The 26,545-nt window shown below is 39.4% G+C and overlaps 1 protein-coding gene across 2 annotated transcripts in view; it reads left to right on the forward strand.

Moving 5' to 3' along the window:
- CACUL1 (CDK2 associated cullin domain 1) overlaps positions 1–26,545 on the forward strand; it is a 45,497-nt gene that overhangs the window by 14,220 nt on the left and 4,732 nt on the right. For both annotated transcript variants that reach the window (XM_082765187.1, XM_082765186.1), the window contains exons 4-7: positions 5,585–5,680; positions 10,691–10,793; positions 21,970–22,059; positions 25,377–25,515. In XM_082765187.1, coding sequence (XP_082621313.1) covers positions 5,585–5,680; positions 10,691–10,793; positions 21,970–22,059; positions 25,377–25,515 — 428 coding nt within the window. The remainder of the gene's footprint in view (positions 1–5,584; positions 5,681–10,690; positions 10,794–21,969; positions 22,060–25,376; positions 25,516–26,545) is intronic.

Here is a 26,545-nt window from a genome sequence, read left to right on the forward strand (position 1 = left end):
CCAGAAACAGTTCAGTTCACCAACTGTAATTCCTATGTTCGGTGAAGTTAATAAGTGAAACATTAATCTGACAGTTACTACGCTGATAAACACGGAGAGGCTGTCAGAGGCCAGCTTCTGAACTTCAGATTAGGTTCTGAACTTCTTTGTTCATTTCTTTAGAAACAGTTGTGTAATTTTCAATGTTTTTCCTGATTACAGGAGTAAAGCGTGAAGCTTCAAGTGCTTGTCATGTTTACCTTGCGAGCCTTACCGTGTAGTCAGGTGCTATAAAATGCAGCCAAGCAGAGCCTTGAGTGAGTGGTGAAACTGAACTGTGGGCAGTGTTCGGTACCTCACAGCACTTCTTCATATTTATACCTTAAGGTAATTTACCCCAAAGAGTTCTGCAGATATGTTTTGCTTTACTCGTCGTAGTTTCTTGAGCATTTCTGTAGGAAACAAATCTGCCACCGCTATGTCCTGCCTATAGGAAAAGAGCATAAATAGATGGGGAAAAACGGAAGCGAAAACTTGCATTTTCTAACTGTTTTCTTACTAGGTATGTTAACTATTACTGCTTCTTGAAGTTCTTTAGCATCAAGTGTACGGCTGGTTACTCTACAGTACATTTTTAAAAGAGGAAACTCAAAGTGGCCAATTATCTGGTCTATAATATTTCCAAGGGAGAAAAATACCATTCTAGTGCCATGGGCATCCATCCATCAGTTTTTCCAAGGAACATTGCTTAACCATCTGTGAAACAAGCTTTTAATGCTGCGATCACACCCAATTGAATCAGATCAAATGAACGGTAGTAGAACTTTTGTTATCCAAAGCCAGATGTGGTAGAAACACATGCATCTTGATGTAGATAACAGAAAGAAGGCTGTTGACTTGAGACAGAGGTAGGGATCACCGTGTTGCCAGCAGCAATCCCATTGTTCCAAGCAAGCTAACCTAAGGAAAGCATCCTTGCCTGCAGCTTTTCAAAAAGGCTGAGATCCCTGCAGTCGCTCTTGCTTTCTTGTCCCACTAAACCAAGGGCAGCAGACCCTGGTGTAGTTGCAGAAGGGTCTAAGCAAATGCAGCACAAGCGAATGCGTATGGATTTACTGGATAGAGAAGGTTCTGCAGATTTCTTAGGACTAAACAGTTTTGACAGTGCTTCGATATCATGTAGTTTTGTTTCCCAGACGTATTGAATGGAAATGGAAACGGCGTGTACGTGTACCTTTGAAGGATCATGCTCTAAGACAATTAGGAGTCTTTAATGATGCTGTAGAGCTCGAGGGCAGACTTGAAAAGGATGACACAGTCAGTCTTTGAATGAATTGTACTTTGGCTTGATACCTGTTTTTCATAAAAAGTTTCGATAGCACGTTTGTCTAGTGACACAGACCCGGGGATCGCATATCTTGTCCACAGGACAAAGTAAATAAACGATGCTTTACTGAGGAAGAACAAAAGCTGCCTTAAAAGACGCAGACCTCTTACATGAAGAACAAGTTAGTTTGTGTAGTTAGAGCTGTTCTCCCTTTTCACTTGGCAGGCGTGGGAGAGACTCTGCAGCGTGTGTGCTGGCTTTTTGGCAGTGAGTGTGTTCCCAGGAAAATGGAGCTGCCCATTCAGTGTAAGAATGCAAGCTTTACCAAGTATATTGCTGATCGTGCCAGATGAGTGTTCATAAACAGATTAGCTTTGTGTTCTCAAACAAAGACCTGTTGTCATCGTTTCTCTCTTGTGAGCCATTTCTGAGTTGTCTTGAGCCAGCAGCCTCTCTTCTGATGTTTGTTCTTTCATATGTTCTGTCAAAGTGTGATATTCAAATTGGAAAACAAAAACAAAAAGCATATTTTTCATGTATACACAAGTTCATTGAAATGACTTGATGGTAGATTTCAGATGGGGCAAGGGTAACGTTGTGTACCAGGTCTCTTAATGCTTGTTTTCTTTGAAGACATCTACATCTTGTGTCATCCTTTCTCAAATGTCTTTTTTTGTTAATTCTCATGTCTCTTGGTGCTGAGATGTCCACTGTGATATGCAAGGAGATGTGTAAACGATGTCCTTAACATCAGCATTTCACAGCAGCCATAGCATTTTCTGCTAGGAAAGGCTTCTCAAAAGCAAGCTGAAGTTGTAAAACAAATGCAGCCCAGCCACGAATTGAGAAGTCCAACCGTGCTTTCACTGCTCCTGTGAACAGGCACGTTAAATGGTTGCTACTAGAAAACCATTCTTAACCCTGTGAGTGTTAGATGAGAGCAATTGTAGGAGAGGATTTAAGCTGTTTCCCCATATAGAGGCTCTTGACAGAGGGACTGAATTGCCAGATTGATGGGATTCAGAGTGGGGTGTGGAGGACTGAAGGTTCTTCTTCCTTTCAAGACTAGCAGCACATTTGTCTTTCTGTTTGAAGAGCTGCTTTCATATGTCCCTCAGGTACAATAGGAGTAGTTTTTAAAGACTTAGTGTTTTCTGGGGGGTAGTAAGGAGTCAATATCTTTAATTTTTTTTCCCCCCATCTGTAATTAAAGTAGCTGAATGGATGTGTTGTTGTTTCTGGACTAATAAGACCAAGAGTTTAAAAAAAATAAATAAATAAACCTTAGTATAGTCAATTTTTCTCTCCTTTTTTTTTCTTTTTTCTTTTTTTTTTTTCTCTTTTAATAATGGCTATGGCAGAATGTATATAGATTTTAGATGCATGTCTACTCTAATGGTGCCGATTTAATGGAATAATCTTAGCAACATCTATTTACTTGTGACAGCACACGTTCAGCTTGGTGCCATGCACTCCTGGTTGTTTGTAAAATTAATGTAGTTTATATAAAGCTAGTCCCACTCTAGTTATTGTCTTAATAATGTGAATGTAAGTATGTGGAGGAAGTTCTGCTGGTGAAACAAGTAATTGAGATCAGGCTGGCGGTTTGGAGCAGCTGTACAGTAACACCCTAATGAACAGAAAACAGCGAGATGTTTGTTTTCCCCACACTGAGTACAGAAATTCACAGATGACCCGTGAAAGCACCGTTACTGAGCTCTCTTTGGCCTATGTGTTATTTTTTTCCTCCTTAAGTTTACATATCAAACAATAATTGAGGAGTGTTTGATTGTCAAGCTCTTTCTTTGGGAACAAGGAGAATGGAGCAGTCAGGGCCTTCTTGCTAGTGCCTTCACTGCGGGGTTGTGAGGGTTGCCACAAAACAGTATCACAAAAATAAAGCTCCCAGATAACTGCTCTGTCAGCGTGAGCTATGTTAAGGTCCTGACTGCTTTCAACAGGTAAAGACCAAGCCTAAGCATTTTGCCTGATGCTAGTGAGTGCTTCCCCTGGAGCTTTAGGACTTCTCTCCCACTCCCTCGTCTTCACCCAGCGCAGTTGTTTTCTGCTCACCTGTAGGGTGGAGGGAGCCAACAAGTCAACAACTTCAGGTATTCTCTGAAGGCTTGAGGTTGTTCCCAGAAGGTGGTTGGGTGTGAATTTGTTTTTCCTCTCTTAAAACTGCTCTCTCAATGTGACACAGGCTTTCTGAAGTGAGCAAACAGGTTTCTGTGGAGGAAAAAGTTATCGAACCTTAATGTCCCCTGTAAAAAGGAACGGCAAGCTGGATGCTTTCTGCAGGATAAAGGCTGCACATGCGACTAAATGCTTTACTGTCCAGACAACTCCAGTCTTTTTCTTTAAAACGAAGAGTGCAAACTTGGTGTGAGAAGAGCAGCACCCTGTGTCAGGCTATTGTCTCCTTTTGTTTGATGTGTTCTTTGAAACAGAACTTTCTTTTTTCTTTAATCTTCGAAGTTGTGTACCGAGTCGTTACAAATCAGAGAGTATAACCATATTTAAAAGTGAGGTTAGAAAGGAGGGAAGCAAGCATACACGTTGCTTAGAAATGCAGATTTCACTGCATGTGATTTGCAACGAATCGTATATGTAATTACATATGAAAAGGAGAACCTGGAGCACGCTGCTGTACGTTGTTGGAATTTTGAACTAAAATTTGTGTGACCGCCCCTGAGAACTGCATCTGCAAAAAGATTAAAAACTGATGATCAAAATGAGGAATAACCAGATACAACCTTTGGCAACGATACATGGAATAAAATTCTTTATTCCTTTGCCAGTTTTGCTTTCCTTTCTGAAATGTCTGCTCTGTATCTGCGTTTGCTGTGAAAATTACCCACATGTTCATCAAGCATGTTAAGCAGGGAAGCTAAAGAAGCTAATACGAAGGAAAAATGTTTCATGGGTTGAGAGCACTTAATGGAGCAAAAAGTCAGTGTGAACTCTTAACCGTGTTATTGGGGCCCCTGCTTGAATGTCCATGCAAAGGTTGAAAAATCTGCTTCTAAAAGATCAGAGCTGGAAGTTCCCATAAGGTGCAGCCAGCCCGGAGCACTCCTCGCACCGCAGATGCTTTGGCTTGAGAAAAATCTTTCAGCTTGTTTTCTCGCAAGGTTTGTGTTGCTGCTGCATTTTTCATCCTTTCTTGCCCAGTGCTGTAGGAAAGGAAAAACAGTGCAAGAGAAGAGAAGGCAGCTTGTAAGCAGGCAGCACTTTGTCCTGGGGTGCGAGCAGGGCCCTGAGCAGCAGAAGCTCCGGCAGCTCATCCCCTGCCTCCGGAGGGATGAGGATGGCAGGAGGTGGGCAGCAGCCGGGCGCTCTATGTGGGCAGCTTGGGACAGAGCGGGGAGAAGTGGAGGAGCACTTTGCCCCATCCACTTCCATCCCTGGCTGTGTAAGTGCACTCCTGAATGCTCTAATGTGGCTCCCCGGCGCTGTGAACCAGGCAGTTATGAAACAAGCTGTGGTTACTGCTTCCCATTTTCCTGCTTCCCCTCTCAATTTAACTTAGCTTGCTGCGGAATAAATCTTTATAGCTTCCTTATTTTTTTTTTTCTTTGAGACCGATGGCACCCTGCACAGCAAATAGCAGCGCTGTCACTGTGGTGCCTGCTGTAAAGTTGGCACCTTCAGCTTTTGTGTGGCAGTGTTTTGCCTGGGGCTGCACGGCGGTGCTGTGTGTTGGAGGACTGCTCGACACCCTGCATATTTGCCTTGCCTTAGGTGACCCAGCTGAAACTCAGAAACGTTTTCTGTGCAGGGCAGTACTCCCTGGAGCTGGGGGATGTGCTGCGTGCCAGCCTGGGTGCCAGGCAGCTGCTTCACATCACCCTGCTGCCTTGGAGCAGGAGCCCACGGGGGGATCAGTGCACACACCACAGCACTCGATGAAATCTCAATTTGGACCCCAGACCTGACAGGCAGCTTTTTCAAAAAGAATGTTTGCCCTTCAATAACTGTTTGTATTTGCATATGCTAAGTACAGGTTTGTCCTAGGCATGCTGTAGTGCTTATCCAATGCACCTTTTGCTAGGCATTGACACGCAGTCCTAGGCAGAAACCTCTTACTGGTGAGAACTTCTTTTTTGCTGGAGGGAGCGATAGCGGAAACTCTGGAGTGATGCGTGGTTTGCTTTGTGTAGGTTTAGTGTATCAAATACTTGGTAGATCTTGGAGTTTGCCATGAAAGCATAGCCTGTGCTGTTCCAGATCTTTCCCGTGTTCAAATGACAACCTGACTTTTATGGTTTCTTGCAGGCCAGCCCTCCAGATCTCTATATTGAAAGATTTAACGTAGCTCTTGGACAGTATATGGGAGCATTGCAGAGCATTGTGCCTCTTTTCATATATATGGTAAGTTTTAGAAAATTCTTTTCAAATAATGTATGTCCATGTGCATAATGCTGACTGAAAGGGAAAAGAATAAAATGCAGCTATAATGGTTTTTCGTACAGAATTCGGGAATCATGCCTGCTTTTGCCTAGAGTTCTGATCAAGTTGTGTGGGGAGAAGAAAGGGAGGTCGTGCTTTTAAATGCAGAGCTTCACAACTGGTTTTCTACCCTGATATTTCTTTCTTGGGAATGATTTTTATTTGGGTTGGAAAAAAGCCTTACCAAGTAGGCTGTTGTTTATATCTTTTTGAGATACTTTATTGGCTAGTTATACATTGGCTTCGTAGTTTGGGCAGATTACAAAGATGATTTTCTTGCTTTAAATTGAACAAATTCAGACTAGACAGCCAAGGACTTCTGCCTGAAAGATTTTTTTTTTTTTTTTTGTAGATGTCTTTGTCAGTTGACAAAGCAATTTAGAGTGTTGATGGGATGAAGGCAAACTTATTTTCATAGCTATGTCAAGCACACTTGCAGAGGTTCAGAACCCATTGACTATAACTGTTTGTCGTGTGGATTATGTACTTTATGAAGTCTTCTGTACCTCTGAAGAAGTCTAGCATCTGCTTGACTTTTGTCAAAATGCCAAGACTTTTATTGCTTTTTTTAGGGTAATGTATAACTCAAGCTTGGAATTTGCCCTTCTCCCAGAAATGGTCCTTGCATGGACATTGCTTAGAAATAAAAATAAATAAGTAAAATTGTCTTTTAGTAAAGAATCATCTTAGAAAAAAAAATAAAATAGGCTAAATAACCTAACCTCAAACTCTTCAAAAAGTTATTCTCATTGGTAGGAAAATTTGTATTTTTTGTGGCTGTACTTGAAATGAAGAAGTTTGTTAGTCTTTCAGCACAGCGTCACCCAAATTTGTTGCTTTACAACAGAAAGCTGTCTTTCTTGAGCTGGGTTTCTTCTAATGTAGTCTTTATCTAGTTTATCCAAAACAAAATCCAGTTGCCTCACTTGTAAGCAAGGGGTTTGTTCATGGTGACGATTTTTATTTTTCTTCCAGTTCCTATCATAAAATAACAAGGGAGAGACTCTTTCCCTCTTGCATTTGGCATTTTTAGGTGCTGGCCATTTTTCTGCCAGCGTGTACTTGACTTGTTGCAGGCAGGTGTTTAAGCGATCTCAGAATTTAATATCTGTTTACAAATGGAGATAAGCTGTTCTAGGTGTGCTTTTATTGAATGCTCAGCTCTGTCACAGAGGTTCTTCCATCACAGAGGTCAACAAATCTTTAACAATTATGACTGCAGAAACTGTCACATCAAAAAGAAATGTTAATGATGGTCGTAAACAAGGCTATGTATCATTATAAGCCTTGCCTATATGGCTAGACAAGGTATAATTGCTTAATAGATTTCCACATCCTTCTTTGTACACAACTGTGGTTTCCTCTAATGAGGAGTGTGTGATATTCCCTCACTTTTTAATTTTTAGAGTTTGAGTCTAAGTGATATGTGCGCGTTGAATGGTTGGTGAGTAATAAACAGATCTGTACGATGAAAAGTTGGGTAGTAATTTTGGTTGCTCATTTTCTGTGAGATCCAAAAGAAGTGCAAGTGCTCTATTTTTGTTATTTTAAATTGAATGTCTTTAACGCAGTAAAACCCAATTCCTGCACACACTTTCTCATTCAAGTGACTTAATTCAACATAGGCTTGAGCGTTAGTGACTGCACGGGATGTGGAAGATACCTTTAGAAAAGAAAGGACAAAAAATGTTTTCCTTTCTAAGTTTTTCTGTATGCGTTTGGAAGTCCTTGTATGCACAGTCACTTACAGCCTTACATTGTTGTATCTCATTGAGTTTTCTCTCATGCAGCAGCAGTTTCCTTTATTTAGACAAGAAAGTACAGTAACAAACTGATTACAAGAGGTGAAAGGCTAATTATTCTATAATACAAATTACAGCTTTGCAGTTGCTCCCATAGGTTCTTTCAAAGTATTTTTAGATGCAGTGGACCAAGTTGTTGGACTCTGCCTTTTTATCAGGAATTGCGAGCTTTCCCTTTTTTGGCAGTGATGTAGCTGTTTTAGTTGGGAGTTTCCAAGGTTGTGGAGTTCATAGAATGGAATCCCAGAGCCGTGGACTGGCTGGGGTTGGAAGGGACCTTAAAGAGCATCTGGTTCCAACCCCTGCCATGGGCAGGGATGCCTTTATCAGCTGCACTGATGCTTCTTCTGAGAGGATGCTTATATTACTGCTTAGGAGAAGTTCAAATATGCATTTATATATTTAAAAATCTAGGAAACCAAAGAAAACTTAAAGGTTTGTAATGCAACTGGGACATGTCGTTGTCTCTCAGCAAGAGGCTTTGCAATTTGCTTTAGGCTCAGTCCTGTGTGTTTGAAACAAGCAGCAGCAATTCTCTTCTCTCCACTGATACTTACCAAACCATATTGCTGTTTGTATGCTGGAAATACAGGGAAGGGGGGCTCTTAACCAGCTTGTATGTGCTGGCCAAGCTCTGGAGTGATGGTTGAGGGGGCTGACTTGCTGGGAGATTTCTCTTTTTCCTTCTTTTGCTAGGAGCAGGAATGATTTTCATATGGTGATGGATTTTTCCATCTGCTGCTGCTATATGGGGCATTTTAAGGAAGGCTGGAGATCCAAAATACTTTTTCCCTCCAAGATTTAGTGGGTTTAAGCCTCTTCAAAACTTCTTGGATAGAGCCACAGATAAAGCAAACAAAACTCGAAGTCTGCACATAATGCTTTATTCCACAGAACGATTCCTAGTAAATAACTGCTCTGTTCTGTATTTTTATAAACCTAAACGATGTTATTATATGCTTAGACTGTAAATATGACAGTATACTGCACACATGAAAGAATAAAAATCATTTCTACTTCAAGAAAAATTAAAATCAGCCTTTAGAAGGTAATAGGTTCTTAATCACTAATTAAATATAGAGAGTTAGTTGAAAATCTGTTATGTTGTGGTCTGAAATGAGCCTAATACTTGTGAGCCCTGTAGTTTTTGGATAGTTGAGATTAGAACTTTTTTCATTACCTCCAAAATGTTACTGTTCTTAGTGGGTGGCACTGTGCTTTGCTTATTAGCTAGAGGGCATGGTGTGTGCGTGTGTCTGTGTATGGGTGAGGTAATGAGCATTCTTGTAGGTTAGTTGGCTCTGAAGAGTTTTTTTTGCTTTCCTTTTAAAAGTATTAGCAGCATCACAAATCGCTGTGTGGCAGTTTCTAAAAGAAATGATTGTAATACCTGAGTTTCTCAGGTATTGATATCTCTATACTTTTTACCTGTCTGCTAAATCTTTAGGTGACATTGGCACGCTTTTCAAGAAATACTGATATAACCTAGCTAGTGAAATATTACATGAAAAATGTTCCTGTCTTTCCGCTGACAAAAATGGGGAAGATGACAGCTCTTCTGCTCTTCTCCTTTCAGCACTCTGGATTAGAAGTGAAGAGAAGGAAAGAAGTTATTTCCTTAGCTGGGTGCATCTTGTCCATCAGTGCACCTCATAGGATGAATTAGTTCGCTGCTGTCCCATTCTGGTTGAGATTGGTAGCTGGTGGGTGCCTGGTGGCACAAAGTCAGGAAGCTGGAGGTAGAAATGGAAGTCAGGTCTGGTGAAGGACTGAAAGTAAGCCTAATACTTTCTAGAAAACGTAGAGGAGAACTTCAGTTACTGTGAATTTCAGTTGCAATGACAATTAACCATTGACCAACAAATAAACAAAAACAGATAAAGTTAGGCTGTTAGGACTGCCTTTCTTCTAACAGGTTCAGTTTTCATGAAAGGTTAAAAAACAAACAAACAAGCCACTAACCACCCAAACAAAAAACCCACAAAATAAACAAAAACAAACCCAAACCAATCCAAAACCAAAAACTGAGGCTGAATGCTTGCCTTGAAAATGTGAGTGGTTTCTGCAGGCAAAGTTTATTGTGCTATGTATATAGTTTTATTAATGCCTACGAGTATGGATTTCATAGAAAATATAATGATTGCTCTGAGGGTTAAGATACTCTCTCTCCCAATAAGTCTATTAATTTAAGTGTTCCATAACAGAATTTCTGATTAAGTTGGTTTTCTGTGAATATCTCTATGCACCTCTTTATAATGAAAGTTGTCCAGATGAAATCAGTTGGTCTATTTCCATGTCAGTATTAAACTGATAGGACATCTATCTTTAAACAACTACTTTTTTTAGTTATTTAAAATTCACTTATAAATAAAATACACACAATAAATCTTTCTATTAATTGCAGGCTTGGAGTTGAGGAGTAGCACCAAGTAGTACATTAGATTTGAAGCCCCTCAAGGAACTCATGAATAGAATCTCCTCTGAGGGCTAAGGAGATGAATTTATTAATGATGGGTGGGCCAAGAAAATTGAATCCCCAAATTTTTTACGTAGGTTAGTTTTTTATAGGTTTGTATATATCGCTTATTTCTGCAGTTCGATCATTTTATGTCCTCTGAGATTATCAGTGAACCACAGATGTGGATAGCTCTACTGATGATTTATTACTGGTATTCATGATTTATTAACAGGTATGTTAATACCTGTTTTAATGGCTTAATCACTTTTAGACGTTGGTAAAAAGGGTTTTTGTTGTTATAAACATACCTAGCCCTATTTCGGTATTACAGCTTCTATAATGTTCTAAAACGATGTGTTTTTCTACAGATTCTTCTGACTTAATATGGAGGTGTATCAGTAGATATATACATATATATATATTTTTTTTTTAAAAAGCACATCCATAGGTAATTATTAATGTCAGTAGTACCGCATGCATTGTTAATTTTAAATACATGGCTTTCATTGTATAGGACTGTTCTATGCAATATAAATGCAGGCACCAAGGAAGCACTTTGCAGGTCAAATGTTCAACAATTTTAAATTTTGAGCTATTTTCTGCAGGGGGAAAAGTTTAATTTTATTTTGTGTTATGAGAAACAATCTTGAAAACTTCTGTCTTATTTTCCAGAATAAATTTTACATAGAAACCAAGCTTAACAGAGACTTAAAAGATGACCTTATAAAGCTGTTTACGGAACATGTTGCAGAAAAGCACATTTACAACCTAATGCGTAAGTAAGCTTATTGAATTTTTCTTATAATGGGAGTCTGGAAAACTGCAGTGGTTCCACATATTGCAGAAATCTCTAGCAAATAGAGAGAAAATGGCAAACCGTCAGAGGGCTTAAATACGAATTCCTTTTGAAGTCATAGGAAGGCTGTTTCTTCTGTATTGTTTCTCATTATGAGTTGAAAAATAAGTGTATTAAAATGAAGCCTTCATTACCAAATTAGTAACTGCTGATATACCACGTGAAAGAGTATGGCAGGTACTGTAATATTTTTAAAATATTTTATGTGAAGTCAGGGTTGCTTGAGTATTTGGGGGAGACCAGTATGGTTTTCCATGTGTCCTGTGGTTATGACATAACTAGTATTTTACTGTCTTGCTGCTTATGCTGTTACTTCTTAATTTCATTATCGAAATGACAGAGTTAATTAAGAAATGTGTTTGTCCCAAGAACTGTGCTATCACTGGGGTTATTGCCATGGTGTGCTCCCAGCTAGTTGGTGAATGGTATAATGATGAGAGTAGCTTCTCAGTTGAGACAATGGGTTAATGCAAGTAGAAAATACCAAACGATGGGTGATGAGAGTCAAGTTTTATTTTATCTTCCCCTTTATTTGAACAGTAATGTCCTTCTTCCAGTGAAGGGCCTGGGGAAAACATCTTTGCTGTGTTTTTTAGGGCTGTTCTGGGAGAGGGATGGGTGAACAGGGTTAGGGAACCTGGTACACTAGAATGATGGATGAGCAGTTGAGTGCCATCTTCTTCTTGCCATCTGGAAAAGTCTCCTGCAAAAATCTGTGAGGCATGATCAGATCAGCTAGGTAATGGCAGATCGATGAGGAATGCCCACCTATCACCTGATGCTTTATTTTGGGCCAAAGATGTTCAGCAGTATCGTGAAACCTGGTGAGACGATTCCTCCAGTGGGATCATGGAAAATGCAGCTGATGTTGCGAGGTTTAATTTCAGTGTTCCAGGCAATGAAAATAGGAATGCGATTTTTCAATGAGGAAAGCAAAGGTTACGCTTTTATATTCTGAAGATTTGACTAAGTAATGTCAGATGTGTGTTGCTACGTAGTTAGTTTTCTGGGAATTGCAATACAAGAATCCAGTAGAAATTGCAGATAATCTGCTGCAAGGAAAGGAAAAGACCTGTGATTATGGAGGGGGGAAAAAATGATATACCGTTCCCAGCTCTTTGTTACCGAAGTAAAATTAAAGGAGAAATTGAAAAGTGAAAACAAACTCTCACCTGCTGTGTTGCTCTATATGCAGAGTATTATTTAATAAGCACTGTGCTTGGATTTCATTTTAGTCTTTCAACTTATTAAAGCTAAGTTATTTAGTTATTGGTTTTACTCTTATGACTTGTATAAACTCTTAATTGTGATCTGCCTTGGTTAAATATTGAATAATAGGCTCTTTAAATTGAGTTAAAGTATGCCTAAATGCAATTCCAAACTTGTTAGCAGACTCCTACGAAATAACTGAAGGTACACAGCACATCGTATCGTACTTTTGAGGTGCTGACAAATTCTAGTTATTATTTTCTCAGCTCTTCTAGCATGAAATTCCTACTAGAAGAGAGATGAATATTACCTTCATTTCCAGAAGTGAGAGAGCTCTGAAAATAAGAGATGTGTCAGGGTTTTGTGACTTTACTTTCAGACGTAATTTTCCATATGTGTGATACGATCTTTCGAAATCAGATGTAGATTTGCGTCAACAGAAAAGTGTTAGTGTATTCTGAAGGAAAAAAAAAAATAAGGTTGTGAATAGGTATGTTTAGGAAATTAAAATCTAGGAATTTGAGATCCATATCCAAACGTGGAATTCTGTGGGGGTTTCCTAGGGATGATGCGGCTGCCACTTCAGCATGAAGAAGCTTGCCTTCCTCTTCTTTCTTAGAAAAAACTTATCAGTTTGTGATTAGACTCAGAGAAAAGAATATCTGCTCTTCCTCTTGAAACTGTTGCTGGGTTTTTCATAGGTGGGGGTTTTTGTTTGTAATGTCTTATCACTCTGTCAGCCTGGAAGTGAAGTTGTTCAGGAAGGACTTTAAGTTAATTTCAGCTTCATTTTATATCAGTAAAATTTCTTCCTACTTCAAATTTTTAAAAGTGTCAGGAAAGAAGCATATCACAGATCTGTTCTTAGTGCTTGATATTGCTGAGGCTCTTGGTAGGTTCTAGTCCTTGTGCTGTGTGGCTGGAGGAAATACTAAGAAAAAAAAATAGAGCACTTCTGAGCAGCTAAAGCAAATATACGAACAATTACCTAATGCACAGATCCATGAACACAGCTGTGCTTTTACAAAATAATTCTGCACTTGCACATGTTTATCAGGTCAGTGCTCTTCAAATTAAAGTGGTTACATAGGAACTAAATGAAAATAACCTGATTTTCCTTATGAAGTCTGAAGCTGGCTCTTGCTGATAAGACTGCTGCATGAAATGGCTTGGGAGACATTCTTATGTGCAGAACCACTCAAGTGAATGTAACAAGCAAAGATATAGCATCTTATTTACAAGAATGCTTAAAATCTTTAAAAAATAAAGAAAACAGATAATGCCTACTTGTCTGTGAGGAAGGAGTGGAGGAGGATGTTGTCTGTGCTCTTCTAGATCCTGCATCAGATTGCAGTAAGCAGCAAAATTCGAGCAGTAAGTGTGTTCCTGTCGTCAGGCCATTGTCTGTGTCCTTATGTCACTGACGACAGAAGTGGGTTTCCTGAACTGTGATCTCAGTGCCCTGGAAACACCCTGCCTGGTTGGTCTTGTATCTGGAATTATTGCAAATTTTAAATGTGGTGAACATAGTTAACAGCTCCTGAAACTCTCTGTTTCTAGTACTTGCAACAGGTAAAATCCAGTGACAGAGGGTGCTTGTAAGTAACTGCTGTTCTTCTCTTTTTGGAGACCTCGAGGTGGGTGCCCAAAACAAGCTTGTTCCTTAACAAATGAAAGTGGCTATTAACAGTGCGCTGTAGTTTCTGCTTGGTGGATAGATGAGTTGGTTCCCACTTATAAGAGTGTGAATTGCCCCTGCTCCTTTTCCAGAAACTAAAGAGGCACACACACAGTTATGTCACCGAGATTCAGCTAAAATGAAGGGAAAACTGCTGCTCCGTTTTCTTAATTTTTTTATTCGTTGTTGGTGGAGGTGTGGTACAAGAGAGGGGCCATTTATGTTGCAAAAAGTTTTGCTTTTAACAAGTTGGTAGGGTAGATGTTTGTTGTTGCTTTCTGAGAGGTACCAGAAGAGTTGACCTGAAAGTTGAAAAAAGGCTGCTAACAGCTTTCTGAGGAAGTTGTGCAGTCGTCCTGTTTGGTTGCAACAGGTACAAACTTGGTACAGAATTGCAGACAATTAATGGGGCTGCAACTACTGGACATTGATGAATGTAGCAGGGAAGGTGTTTCCCTGGCAGAGACGCGTGTGATTATGCTGTGGGTGCGCAGGGAGGGTGTGCCAGCACACATAAACCTACGTTGTTAACAGCTGTACATTGTTGACCTCCAGAAACCTGTTAGCATCAGTGAAGCAAGGGACCCTTATCTCTTTGGCTGTTTACCACCTCTCTGTGGCATAACTCCTTGCGCCATTACATTCCATCTCTAGCCTTGTTTGTGAATTCCCCAGGAGAGCAGCAGTGCAGAAGGCTGAGAGACGGGCCGGGGCTGATGCCAGGTTTGTAGCCTGTGCAGCTACAACAGATAACACGGGGCTTGGGTTGGTGTTGGGTTTTTTTATTTATTCCCTGTGCTTCACCCTTTGGCAGTTAGACAAGAACAAGATGGATTAGTTGACCTTTCCCCTCCTTTAGCTGACTTTTTTTTTTTTCACCACTTTGATATCGATCTCAAATGGGCTGTATGAAAGAAACAGCCTTTCATCACCTTCACCCACAAACAGCACAGAAAATCCCCTGAAAACAGGGGGAACAAACTATTTTTCTGGTTCTTACGGAAACCATTGCCTACACCCTTTTTTTTGTCAGTATTCTTACACTGTAGGAAGAACTGAAAGTTTCTTTGCACAATTTAGGCAATATCAATATTAATTAACAGGTGGCATGGTATAAAAGGAGATCTAGAGTGTGAAACACCAATACTTTGGTGTTGAGGACCTGTTGTTCACATTGATGTGCATTTTGGAGAGCATTATCTCAGGCTTGCCTAATATATGTTCCTGTGGACAGAATGCCATTTGGCAGTTTGAGCACATCTGGTTAATCTTACACAAAAAAGAATTAAATTACTGTGCTCCGAGGCAACTCTGTCATACAAACCGAGGAGCAGTAAGTGGGGACAATGAGTGAGTTTGCTTCAGAAGTACATTTCTAACCTGCTCTAAAGCATTAATGTGGAGTGTGCCCTCAAGCATTTGAATTCACTATTATTTTGCTCCCAGAGACATGGATTGACTACTGCGATGGCAGACGCAGTATGATATATTTATAAAAAAAATAAAACACAAAAACCCCACTTCATTGCTAAGGCTCTTTCCTTCTGTAATATACCAGATGTTGCTCTGCCCCTAGATGCTGCTTTACTTTTTTCTGTGTGCAGAAATCAATACAAGAAGAGGATCTGCACAACCTTAGTCTGCCACCTTCATAAAATGGTATTTCTTGCTTTTTAAGTTTGATAAGGGAAAATAAAATGGTCGGTTTTTTTAAAACAGAAAAAAAGGAGAAACACTTGCCTGTGGAGTGACTTGCTGAAGAGTCAGCCTGGGTGTCTCAATAGGTGAAATGAGACGCGAAAATTCCTTCCTGAGGGCCTTAAAAATGAAGGAAATGAAGGAAGGTATCGGAGCACTAGCTGAAAATACTGATCCATTCCAGTGTATTTCTACCAGACTCAAATGGGGTGATGTCTGTTAGAATTTCTCTCCAACAAAAAATGAATTCACTTCTTTTTCCTCAGCTATAAGGCTGTTGATCCATCAGCTTTTGACAGTAGATTCTATGAGATTTGGGGTTTTTCTGTAACGTAAAACCAAAGGTCCTTCTTGAGACGTGGTGAAGGGACGCATTTATTGTTGCATTATTTGCTGGAAGTCACTTTACTTTTTTATGCATCTACAGGATTGTGATTTGGTTCACAATGGTTTGTTCTATGTAGGCAAACAGTGTAATCACATCACCTCCATTTCAAATTTCCATTCTAAACCCTAAAACAGTATGTGTATTTAAATACATTTCCAGAGACAATTTATTTTGCAATTCTTCATGAAAAGCTCCCATACTCTTCCTTCCAAATACTGGTAGACACAGGTGGTTGACAGTGAAAACTACCTGCAGGTATGTTTTATTTCTTTTCCAGTGTGCTGTGGCTCTGCTGTTGTGGGATAACCAGCCATTCCTCCATGAAAACATGGAATTGACAGGTTAATGTCAGCCCATTCTTTGACCACAGAGGGTATCTCTGAATTCTCAAGGGCAATATAGATTGTTATGTAGCTACTAATCTTTTTTTTTATACCCGCTGTGCTCTACAGACCCGATGGAGTAAATGAGAACAACAACACAGGTGTTACCACCCTTAAACTGGTGAGAGTGAAGTGGTATGGGGATTGGACAGGCCTAAGTAATTGTAGTGTAACCACGCTGGCAATGGTACTGTTACCAAATATTATAAAATACACTCAGATTCTTTAAATAATGCTTAATCTAAACACAAATTTTGTCACTGAACTAAATTCACACTTGAAGTACCAAGTTATTTTAGAAAGTTGCAGTTTCTCATTTTACTTGTTTCACCATGATTAAGTTGCAGCGCCACAAAGCAAGGAAATTTTTTAATCAAAAATTTTATTCTCAAGAAATGGCTGTCGTGTTTAACCCAGCTCCTCAGTAAAGGAATAATGTTTGCATTTCAACAAGCCTGCATAAAACTGTAAACATGGAAAATATCACCTCTCCACTTACAGAAAACCAAAGGTCTACATTTCTCCATTTATAGCTTTTGTTTTTCATATTTATTCTTGTTACAACGCTGAATATTTTCCATGTGATTAAGACTTGAAAGTTTCAGTTTGTAGCATTTTTATTAGATATTTAATAAAGCTTTTGGGCTGTATAATGAATATTTTAAAAGTATTCTGTGGCTTCATTAAAATGCCTAGTGGCAAATGCTTAGTTATAAATCTATTTTTTTTTGTTTTTCTCTCCTACATTTTAATGTATTTCAGACTTATGAAGCATTTAAGTTGGTAAGAACTTCTTTTAGTTCCTTTTAAAAGAGAATACAGATGCAGCATCAGGAGGGATTTGATGTAACTGCAAATGTGAGCATTAAGCCAGGGGGAAGGTCACGTTCATGCAGAAGGCTTTTAAAGTTCTAGATCAGTGGTTAACATGCGCAATAATACTGATGATATGATAATGACCTTAATAGGATCAGAAGGGCTAACTTTTGGTTAGCCCTGAGGAGGTCAGGCAGTTGGACTCGATGATCTTTGTAGGTCTCTGCCAACTGAACTATGCTATTAAATTGTGCCGGGGTTAATGCAATACGTGATCAAGCTTCATTAATTAATTTAGTAGGAAACCAGGCAGCAGGTCTATGAGACAAAGCACAAGCCAACCAACAACAAACCAAACACAAACCAGCCACCCCCATCCACACGCTGGAGACTCCAATCACAGCACTGCCCTTCCCGTTTCATTGCGTTTGGTGTGGGAGAGGCGAACCCAAATGCTTTGCATGGATGGGGCTTGGGATTAAAGACTGGGATTCAGAAACCTAGGTGAATGACATCACCCAGGAGAAGTAGAGGGGTAGATGTGGTCAGATGGACCTGATGTTTTTTGGCTGACAGAAAGGTGAGCTGTTATGGTATTGATCTGACTGTGTGTGTTCTGATGGTATTCTGAAGGGCAAAAATGCCAGGTAAGCCTACTAGAGCACACTTTGTGCAATAGGATAAAAACCTCCTTAATGAATTTGTTTTCTTTCACAGCTTTGTTAAGCAATCAGTTCTGCTTCTGAAGACTTTATAATTTTAAAAGCACGGTTAAATAATTACAATTTGGAACATGTCTGCCTAAGCCATACTTAAGGATGATTTATTTGAGTATCTTTTTTTGAAGTTCTGTTAGATTATTGCAAAGGGAGGAAAGATCTTGTGAGCTAACACACAGCTAACGTTCTCCCAGGAAAAAATATGTTTGCCAAACAAAATAGCTGTTTTAAAAGGAATGTGGAAAGTTTTTTTTTTTTTTTTAATAGTTAACTCTTATTTTTTTTTTCAAGTAAAACTTGAATTATGAACAAGTGAGTTTGAACTTGTAATGTACCATCTGCTACTCCTATAATTATTGGGGTCCTTGGTCTTGCCCCAGGTACCCCACTGTAATTATGAAGTAGCTTAAACCTTCATTAAGGGACAGGCTACATCAGCATTACTACGAAGTGGGGGAGTAACTCAGTCATTGCAGGGTACCTGAAGTGCTGCAGGCTCACACCTTGCTTACTCCCATATAGTTCCTCCACTGTTCCTCAAAAAAAATCCTGAGGCCATTAAGGCTATTGTCTTCCCTCAGCGTAACGGTGTTTCAAAGCGTCTTGTATCTTCCTGCACTCAAAGCATTTCATCATGGGAACCCACACTTCTCTTCTTTGATTCTGCCGTGAGTAATTTTCAAGACTATTTGCAGGGTAATTAGCTTCTTTACATACTGGTTACTTAGTCTGTAAAATGCAATCTTAGTTCACAAACACTGCGGAGGTGGTCAGATCGTATCGCGGTGTCATTACCGCTGTCATTCATCTGAGGTTTGGTGTGATTCTGCCTCACCCTGCTCTGTCTTTGGTACAAATGTCTTTTGGCACAAATGTCTTTGGGTGCCGCAGGTGGAGCTTCTGGCAGGAGGTTGAAGGAGTCTGCAGGAGTCTTCACATCTGAAGGTCTTTTTGTAAGCAGAAGAGTGCAAAATAACAGCTAACTTCAGCGTGACTGGCACAGCTGAGGTTAAGTGACACTTAAGAAGTAATACAGGATTGAAAGTTTGGGTAGGAAGTGGTTAGGTGTCCTTGCAAAGCTGAAAACAAATATCTGTGCAAGGAAGTTTCACTTTCATCTGTGTATTTACACTCCACTCCATCAACCTGCAGTTTTCAGATCTATCCAGAAAGATTTGGATCATTCCTACAGAAATCACTGAAAATACCTGTCCTTGCAGTACTGTTAACTCATCCTTCAGGTACTGGTATCAAGCTTTTGGAAAAAGTGTCAGCTGGGCTACAGCCTTCCCCCCCCTGTTTGAGAGGATTCAGTGAGGTGGAACCAGGCTGTTTTCGGTGCTGCCCAGTGCCAGGGCAAGAGGCTGTGGCACCGACTGGAGCCCAGGAGGTTCCGTCAGGACATCAGGAAGCCTGTCCGTGCTGTGCGGGTGGCTGAGCCCTGGCACAGGTTGTGAGAGAGGCCGTGGGGTCTCCTTGGAGATCCCCCAAAGCTGCCTGGACGTGGCCCTGCTGGGACAGGGTGGGACCAGAGGGACCCAAATGTCCCTGCCCACCTCAGCCAGCCTGTGATTCTGTGGCAGGTTATGCTGTACGGTGTAATGAGCAGCATATTCTTTTAGCTTTCCTTTTTCTATTGGGAAATATTAAATATATGCCAGTACTTTGTGCTTTTGCTGAGTGTGATGCTATCATGATGTATTTATGACCGTAAATCAGGAAGGAGGGAGCAATTTAAACTTGCATTGTGGCATGTGGTGTAAGCAGTTGCCAGAAACGAAGATGAGAAATCTTGATTTTCAAAGCTGCAACAAAGTGATGAAGATCTTCCTGTAGGAGTGATCTCTGGGTAAATTCATCCACTGATGTTTTTGTTCATGAAATCCCTTCTTAATGCTGGGTGACGTGGTCAGTAATCTAGAATAGAAACAAGTGGCTGCTCATTTCCCTTGCTTTATTTTGCAAATACGGCTGTTCAGGTTATCTGATAGGACTGCAATCGAAATTAGTTTTGTGGGTGAATACCAGCCTAAAATAAATTGGTAAGTACTATTGCATGTTTATAATGGTGAGCTGTTTGTACAGTGCAGACTGTCCTCTTAAACTATTGCACGATTAAATCTGTTGGTCAGAAGCTGAGCATGTTAAAGGATCACATGTGAGAGTGTGTGTACAGGTGGCTGAGGGAGCGTTTGTCTTCTGGAAGGGAGGAAGAACAGGGAGCATCCTGCAGCCCTAGTGTGACCCCAGGACTGCAGGCTGAGAGGAAAGAGGGGGGCACTCAGTCTGGTGTGATCGTTGTTTCCTGTCTTTGATATGTCAGATTTTTTTTTTTTTTTCCCAGTAGTATTTAAAACAAAATAAAAATAAATTTGAAAGATACTAGTACATGTGAAAGCGTGGTCGTGGTACAGGCACCATAGCTATGGTTGCATCCATACATGGAATATGTATGGCCTGCAATTTTCCTTTTGCTGGGGGGTATCGAAGCAGTCAGGTGCCCTCCAGTTGGTTATGTGGTTGTAAAGCTTCCTTTAATGCTTGGGCTTGTGCCCAGAGCAATTCTGAATAGCTTTTTTCTCTCCCACAGTATGTCTTGTACATAAACAATTACAGCTTTTGAAGTATTTTTCGATTGCTTTTGCTAGTTAGAACTTGGATGCTACTGGAAAGCGCAGTTCTCAGCTTAACAGAAAGAAAGGCAAGAGGCTATGTTAGTTTAATTGGTTTTTAATATCTTTTAAAAAATTCAAGTGTCGTTTAACTTACTCTGTGGTCCAGAGTCAGTATTAATTCTGAGGCTTATTTTAAGTAAGTTGATACTGTTTTAGAACATAATTTGGAGTCTGTACGTGAAGAACAAATGTACAGTTCTCTGGATACTTCACGGCTTGTAGTGAAGTTAATCAAATATATGTGTGCTTGTGTATATGCACTGTATGGATTGTGCATGACCATCTACATACCTTCCTTACAAAACATCAGCACATTTTTAATGTAACTTTCTTGGCTGCCAGGAGGCTGTTTGGAGAATCTGTGGGAAATAGGCTGTAAATACATCATTATAAAACAAATCACAGACCCTCACCCATCAAGGCTCCAGCTGAAAGGAGCAAGCACTTCTAAGATAGTTCTGTGTAAAATAAATTAATCTATAGCGGTTAAATATAACTACTTTGATTACTTGGGATGAGAACTTAGAAAAAATACTTTCTTTGGTAATCTCTTTCATGAGCCAGTTGCACAGTTTCAGGAGGAGAAGAACAATATCGACGATTTTTCTTTTTGTGCTAAGTACTGGCAGGTATAGAAGATAGAACTGGAGAAGCTCTGTGGTTTGAAAACCAGTCTCTAGTGTGTAAGCACAAGAGAGATGCCCTTTAGGAAGATTTGTAACAGTCTTTTCTTCTTTCCATACTGGGTACAAAAGGGTTTATATACTGCTCAGATGCTTCAGAGAGGCATAAACATTGAGAGGCAGCAGTTGGTTCAAACCGTATTGATTTTTATTTCTTATGTGTTTTTATAATTCAGATGTAAGTACATACTTCAAACAAATACAGTGCAGTATAAATGTTTGAATAGCATCATATAAACACCAAACGTGCTACTGACAGTGTTTTACACTAGCGGAAGATGGAATTAATGCAGTGTTTACTACAGGGGATACCAAGAATGAAACAGAAATTATCACTTTTATTGAAAAGAACAAACAACTTTGTTATTTCTGCATATTTTCTATGTTGCTTGTACTTCATTCATAAGCTTTCAATCCAGCCTTAGTTTAAAGGCAAGATGGTAAATGATACAACGCAGGGATTTGTGTGAATCTCTCAGTATAAGAGTGCTTCTAAAAATAAATTGTTTACTTCTGTTCTGTATCTGAATACTTACAGCCATTGCTTGCTTGGTTTTTCCTCACACCTCCTGCTCTCTCTCAAAATGTGAAAATGTGGACTAACTTATTTTTTCATTCCTTACTTTATATGAACAGAATACTTCTGTACATAGGTGATTGTTTTATTACCTTTGAGCATTAAGTTGTCAATCAGATACTTGGCACTTTCCTTTAAGGACATCTGATAACAACAACAGCAACAACAAAAAGCACAATTACTGTATATATTTTTTTTTTTTAATATGAGTAAGACCCTAGTATTTATTAGAAAGATGGCTAATTATACTTCTCTTAATTTTATTTCAGCTTTACTTTTGGAAGCTCAGTCAACACCGTTTCAAATAACTCCGTCAACCATGGCAAACATTGTGAAAGGCCTGTATACACTAAGACCAGGTAAAAAAGAAAACTGTTTGTCTGTCAATACTGTTGTTCATATATGTTTCACTAAAAATGCAGCTGTTAATTATCTAATATATATTTAACATGCAAATGTGTGTTGATTTTTGTCCATTGTGATGCATAATTGTACTATGTAAAGGGGTCCCAATTCTTGCTGCCCATCTCTGTGACCTGCACAAGGTGACAAGATAACGAACCATGTGGGTACTGAAATCACTTGTGGTGGGCATTGCTGGGGAAACAACAACAACAAAAATCCTCTGTTCTGAAGGTAATGGGAAGACCTATTTCTTGTGCTCTGTAGAGATAAGGAAGGCTTCGTAATGGGTCAATTATGGCAGAAATTTAGAAGCTGATGTATTGAAATGGTGAGAGTTGTGAGCTGCTCCTTCAAAAGTCTAGATCTTTGATGTAAGATGAATGACAGTTTCTTCTGTAAAGCCATTATTTCTTTGGTATTATTTCATGCAAGAGCTTAATTTAACTCCTGGACATCCATCATGGATGTCTTGTGCAACAATTCGATTGATAGCAAAGACGTGTTGCAGATTTTAATCAATTTTGTGCAGAAATCCTTCATTCTGTAATACTTGGAGAAGAGAGCAGAGCTCTACCCTACACTTGGAAAGAGTTTAGCAACACAGGAAGTATTCAAAATATCCATAAATAAATGGTACCTGAAGCTTGCTGTGAATTTGATTTCCATGCTGAAATGGCAGTTCAGCTTGTAAAAGTAAAATGTATCGTTCTAACAATGTTGAAATGATTTTTCATTCTCTAATGATGTACTGCAGTCTTGCTGTCAATCCCTATCTGCCTCTGAGAATTGGAAAGGAAATGGTTTGGTCATCTTCTGAAACTTCAGAATCAAAATGGTTCTCTTACTTTTTTACATCTTTAAAAAGCAAAAATCAATCAAAAAAAAAAAAAAAGCAGATTAGATCTCCTTCCCTTTCTTTCTATTTTCTTGTTTTGTTTTGAGTACTGCAGTGTCCCAGCTTCAGTCTATTTTTGTTTGGGAGTCCCCATTTATAGAAATAGAAAAGGGGATGGTAAAGCTTCACAAAAGACTCTTTTTTTTGTAGAGCAATCTCTAGCATTTATGCAACACAGGAATGCAGTGGACCATCCATTTACAAAATGCATGGATAAATCACTTTTACTAAGCCAGGTTATTTTCCACAACAAAATTAACATCCTACTATTTTTATCATGGTATTTCTTTCATTTTTATGAACTGTTCAATGTCAAACAAAGGAAGGGTATATAAGTTAAGAAAGTATGGTTTCTTTTGAAAGCAGTCCCATGGGGTTGTGTTGTACTGCACTTAATGTTATGGGTGGTGGTCTTATCCATTTCAGATGATCCCTGTCTGGCTTGTTTACTCCACAGGCAGATACTAGTTTGATTTGGTGTCATGGGCCTAATCAGATTTTGAATAGTTGCCTTATGTCTGTAAGGTCTTTGAGTATAAAGGTTGTTCCAACAACTTGTGAAATCTGCTTTCAACAGCTGGGTAGGAAGACCCAGGTAATTGACTTTATTGCTTAAACAGGTACACATTTACTCTAATTACCTGCTCCTTAAATTCTTCAACCTCTGGGAAAGATGATCAAAGGGCTGGAGCACCTCTCCTGTGAAGCCAGGATGAGAGTTGGTGTTGTTCAGCCTGGAGAAGGGAAGGCTCTGGAGAGGTCTTCAGAGGCCTTCCAGTACCAAAAGGGCCTACAGGAAGAAAGCTGAGGAGGGTCTCTTTGTCAGGGGGTGCAGTGATAGGGCAAGTGGTGACAGCTTTAAACTGAAGGAGAGTAGATTAGGTATTAGGAAGAAATTCTTTACACTGAGGGTAGAGAGGCACTGGAACGGGTTATCCAGAGAAGCTGTGGATGTCTCATCCCTGACCAGGTTGGATGGGGCCCTGGGCAACCTGACCTAGTGGGTGACATCCCTGCCCGTAGCAGGGAGCTGGGAACTAGATGATTTTTAAGTACCCATCCATTTCATTCTGGGAAGAACAAAAAGGATAATGGAAATGGAGAAATTCACCCACTCTTAGCAAGTCTTCTCTCTCGGCTGAATTCAGTTGCACAAAGCAATGCTTCTCAGCGGGCCTACAGAGACGTGCACAATCATCTCTTCAGGAATTGCTCTGTAATTTTTCCTTTTTCTCTAGGAACACAGCTGTTGAAGGAGTTGTTAAGCATTCTATTTATTTATTTATTTTATTATTTTTTACTGCATTGTATAAGATGAGAAGTGCTGTTTCAAGTCTGTGTGGTTATTTTGTTATCAAGCACTGCTGTCATGATGAGGGAGGTTAATGCGTTGTTTTTTTTTTTTTTTTTTTTTTTTTGCTGTTGTTTAAACCACCTATACACCAGTAATCATTACTTTGTGGGGTTGCTGATGACAGACTGTTGAAGCTTGGCATTAACCAAGCAACCATGTGTGGGAATTGGATAAAAACTTAAAATGTGCCTTAGTGAACATAAAGCACTCCTTTTTTACCATGTGAAGATGCAGTTTAAGGTAACTGCTACAACCTCTGGAAAATTTAGGTTTAGAAATGTTTGAAGTGTATGTACTTTTTCTCAGAACTTCTTACACGGTTGCTATAAACACTGTTTTCATCCTTTGTTCAGTCTCCTGTGTTTCTTAGCTGCATTGAAGAGGCTTTAAGGTAAACGCATCTTGCTCCTGGAAGGCAATGTTTGGTGTAGTGAAATTAAATCACGCTTGCTATCCTGAAGCTGAACCCATACAAGTTAAAATTGTATGATGGATATTAGCAAATGTTCATCTAAGCTTTGGAAGATCAGTGCAAGAATTGTGTCAGTCCATCTGAAGTGGGGGATGGAGAGGCAGGGTTGTGTGGTGTTATTACTGTGCTTCCTAGAAGGTAAGGCTCAGGGAGGAGTGGTGCAAGCTCTGAGAATCTCCTTCCCAGAGTAAAATGCTGCAAATAATCTTTTTTTCAAGGTGGGTTTGCATCTGCAATACATCTCTGAGAGCATCCAAAGGTTCGGAAGGCCTTGAGAGACACAGCAAGAAGTGAATTTCAGTTTGATAGTGAGGTTGATGACACAAAGAAATTCCTTTATCTACATGTAAATATCTGAGTTTAACAGTCTGAATATTTGTTCTGCTTTCTGAATATTTGCTCTATTGGTTTTTAATTCAAAATCCTAGAAGTTATTTAAAATAGAACAAAGGTATATAATAAATTTGCTACTAATTTTTTTCCAAACAGCAAAATTTTCACAGATCTCCTTCCTTTTTTTTTTTTTTTTTTTGGTTGGTTTTCCTTACAGAATGGGTACAGATGGCACCAGCTTTATTTTCTAAATTCATCCCAAACATTCTACCCCCTGCAGTGGAATCTGAGCTTCAAGAATATGCTGCTCAAGACCAGAAACTTCAAAGAGAACTTATGCAGAATGGATTTGCTAGGTAATAATAATTATTAATAATTAAAAGTCTTCTGTAACAATTGTGATGGTCAGTGCTGAAATAGTAAAAATGGATACACATAAAAATATTGAAGAATTACTTTAAGAGTTTATAAAGAACCTTCAAAGCTCAATATCTAAAATATGGCCTAATTTTGCATGTTTTGAGCACTACCAACCCTGCAGATAGAACCCGTAGTCAGAAGACCAGAAGTCTTAAAATATTTTCATGAAACAGATTACTTAACAGTTCATGCTTCCTTGTGCTTTGATTGCATTTCTAATGCATGGTCATGGTCTCATTCAGCCTTTTATGTTGGCCATTTATTTTCTGAGCTGCCTTTTTTTCGATGTTTCTGAATGTTATTAAGTTGATGATTTCTTATTCTACCTTCATAGCTATTTATGCAGGCCAGGTATTTAGTTTAAATGAGAATTTCTCTTCTGACTGAGCTTTAAATTGGGGAATGAACAAACACTAAGAGATAGGAGAAAATTTTCCTTACCTATCTTGTTCTGTGGGCTCTGCCAGTTACTGTGTGCTCTTTTATCAGTCTGGCTTGGTGAGAGCAGAGCACATTTACCACGTTTGTGTACTGCTTTGGCACTAGTCTGACAAACCAAGATCAGGCTGGGAAAGCTATCATGCTCAGTTCCTGGTAGTTTCATTTTTGTGTGAAAACCACACAACTTTCTTTACTTTACCTGTGGAACGCTGAGAACCTGGTCTTGTAGTTTGAACGCCTACCTGATGTGGTATGTCTCCTGTTAGATGTAGTCCTGGATTTCATACTCTTGTGTAGTTTTCCTCTAAGGTCATCTCAGGCTCTCTCTCTTCAAAATGTAGTGAATCAGTGAGCTTCTAAACTGCGCTACTGACCAAAATAGTGTTATCGCTGCACTCTTTATAAAGAAGAAGACAGAAAACTGCTTTTGTTTGCTGGCTTTTTATTGAGAGAAGTTGTTTTTGTATGGATGTGCGAGAGATAAGATATTGAAAACAAAGCCATAAGAGCTGTGAAATGCACTGC

The sequence above is a fragment of the Aythya marila genome (assembly GCF_965140915.1).
Source record: "Aythya marila genome assembly, chromosome: 7".
NCBI lineage: Eukaryota > Metazoa > Chordata > Aves > Anseriformes > Anatidae > Aythya > Aythya marila.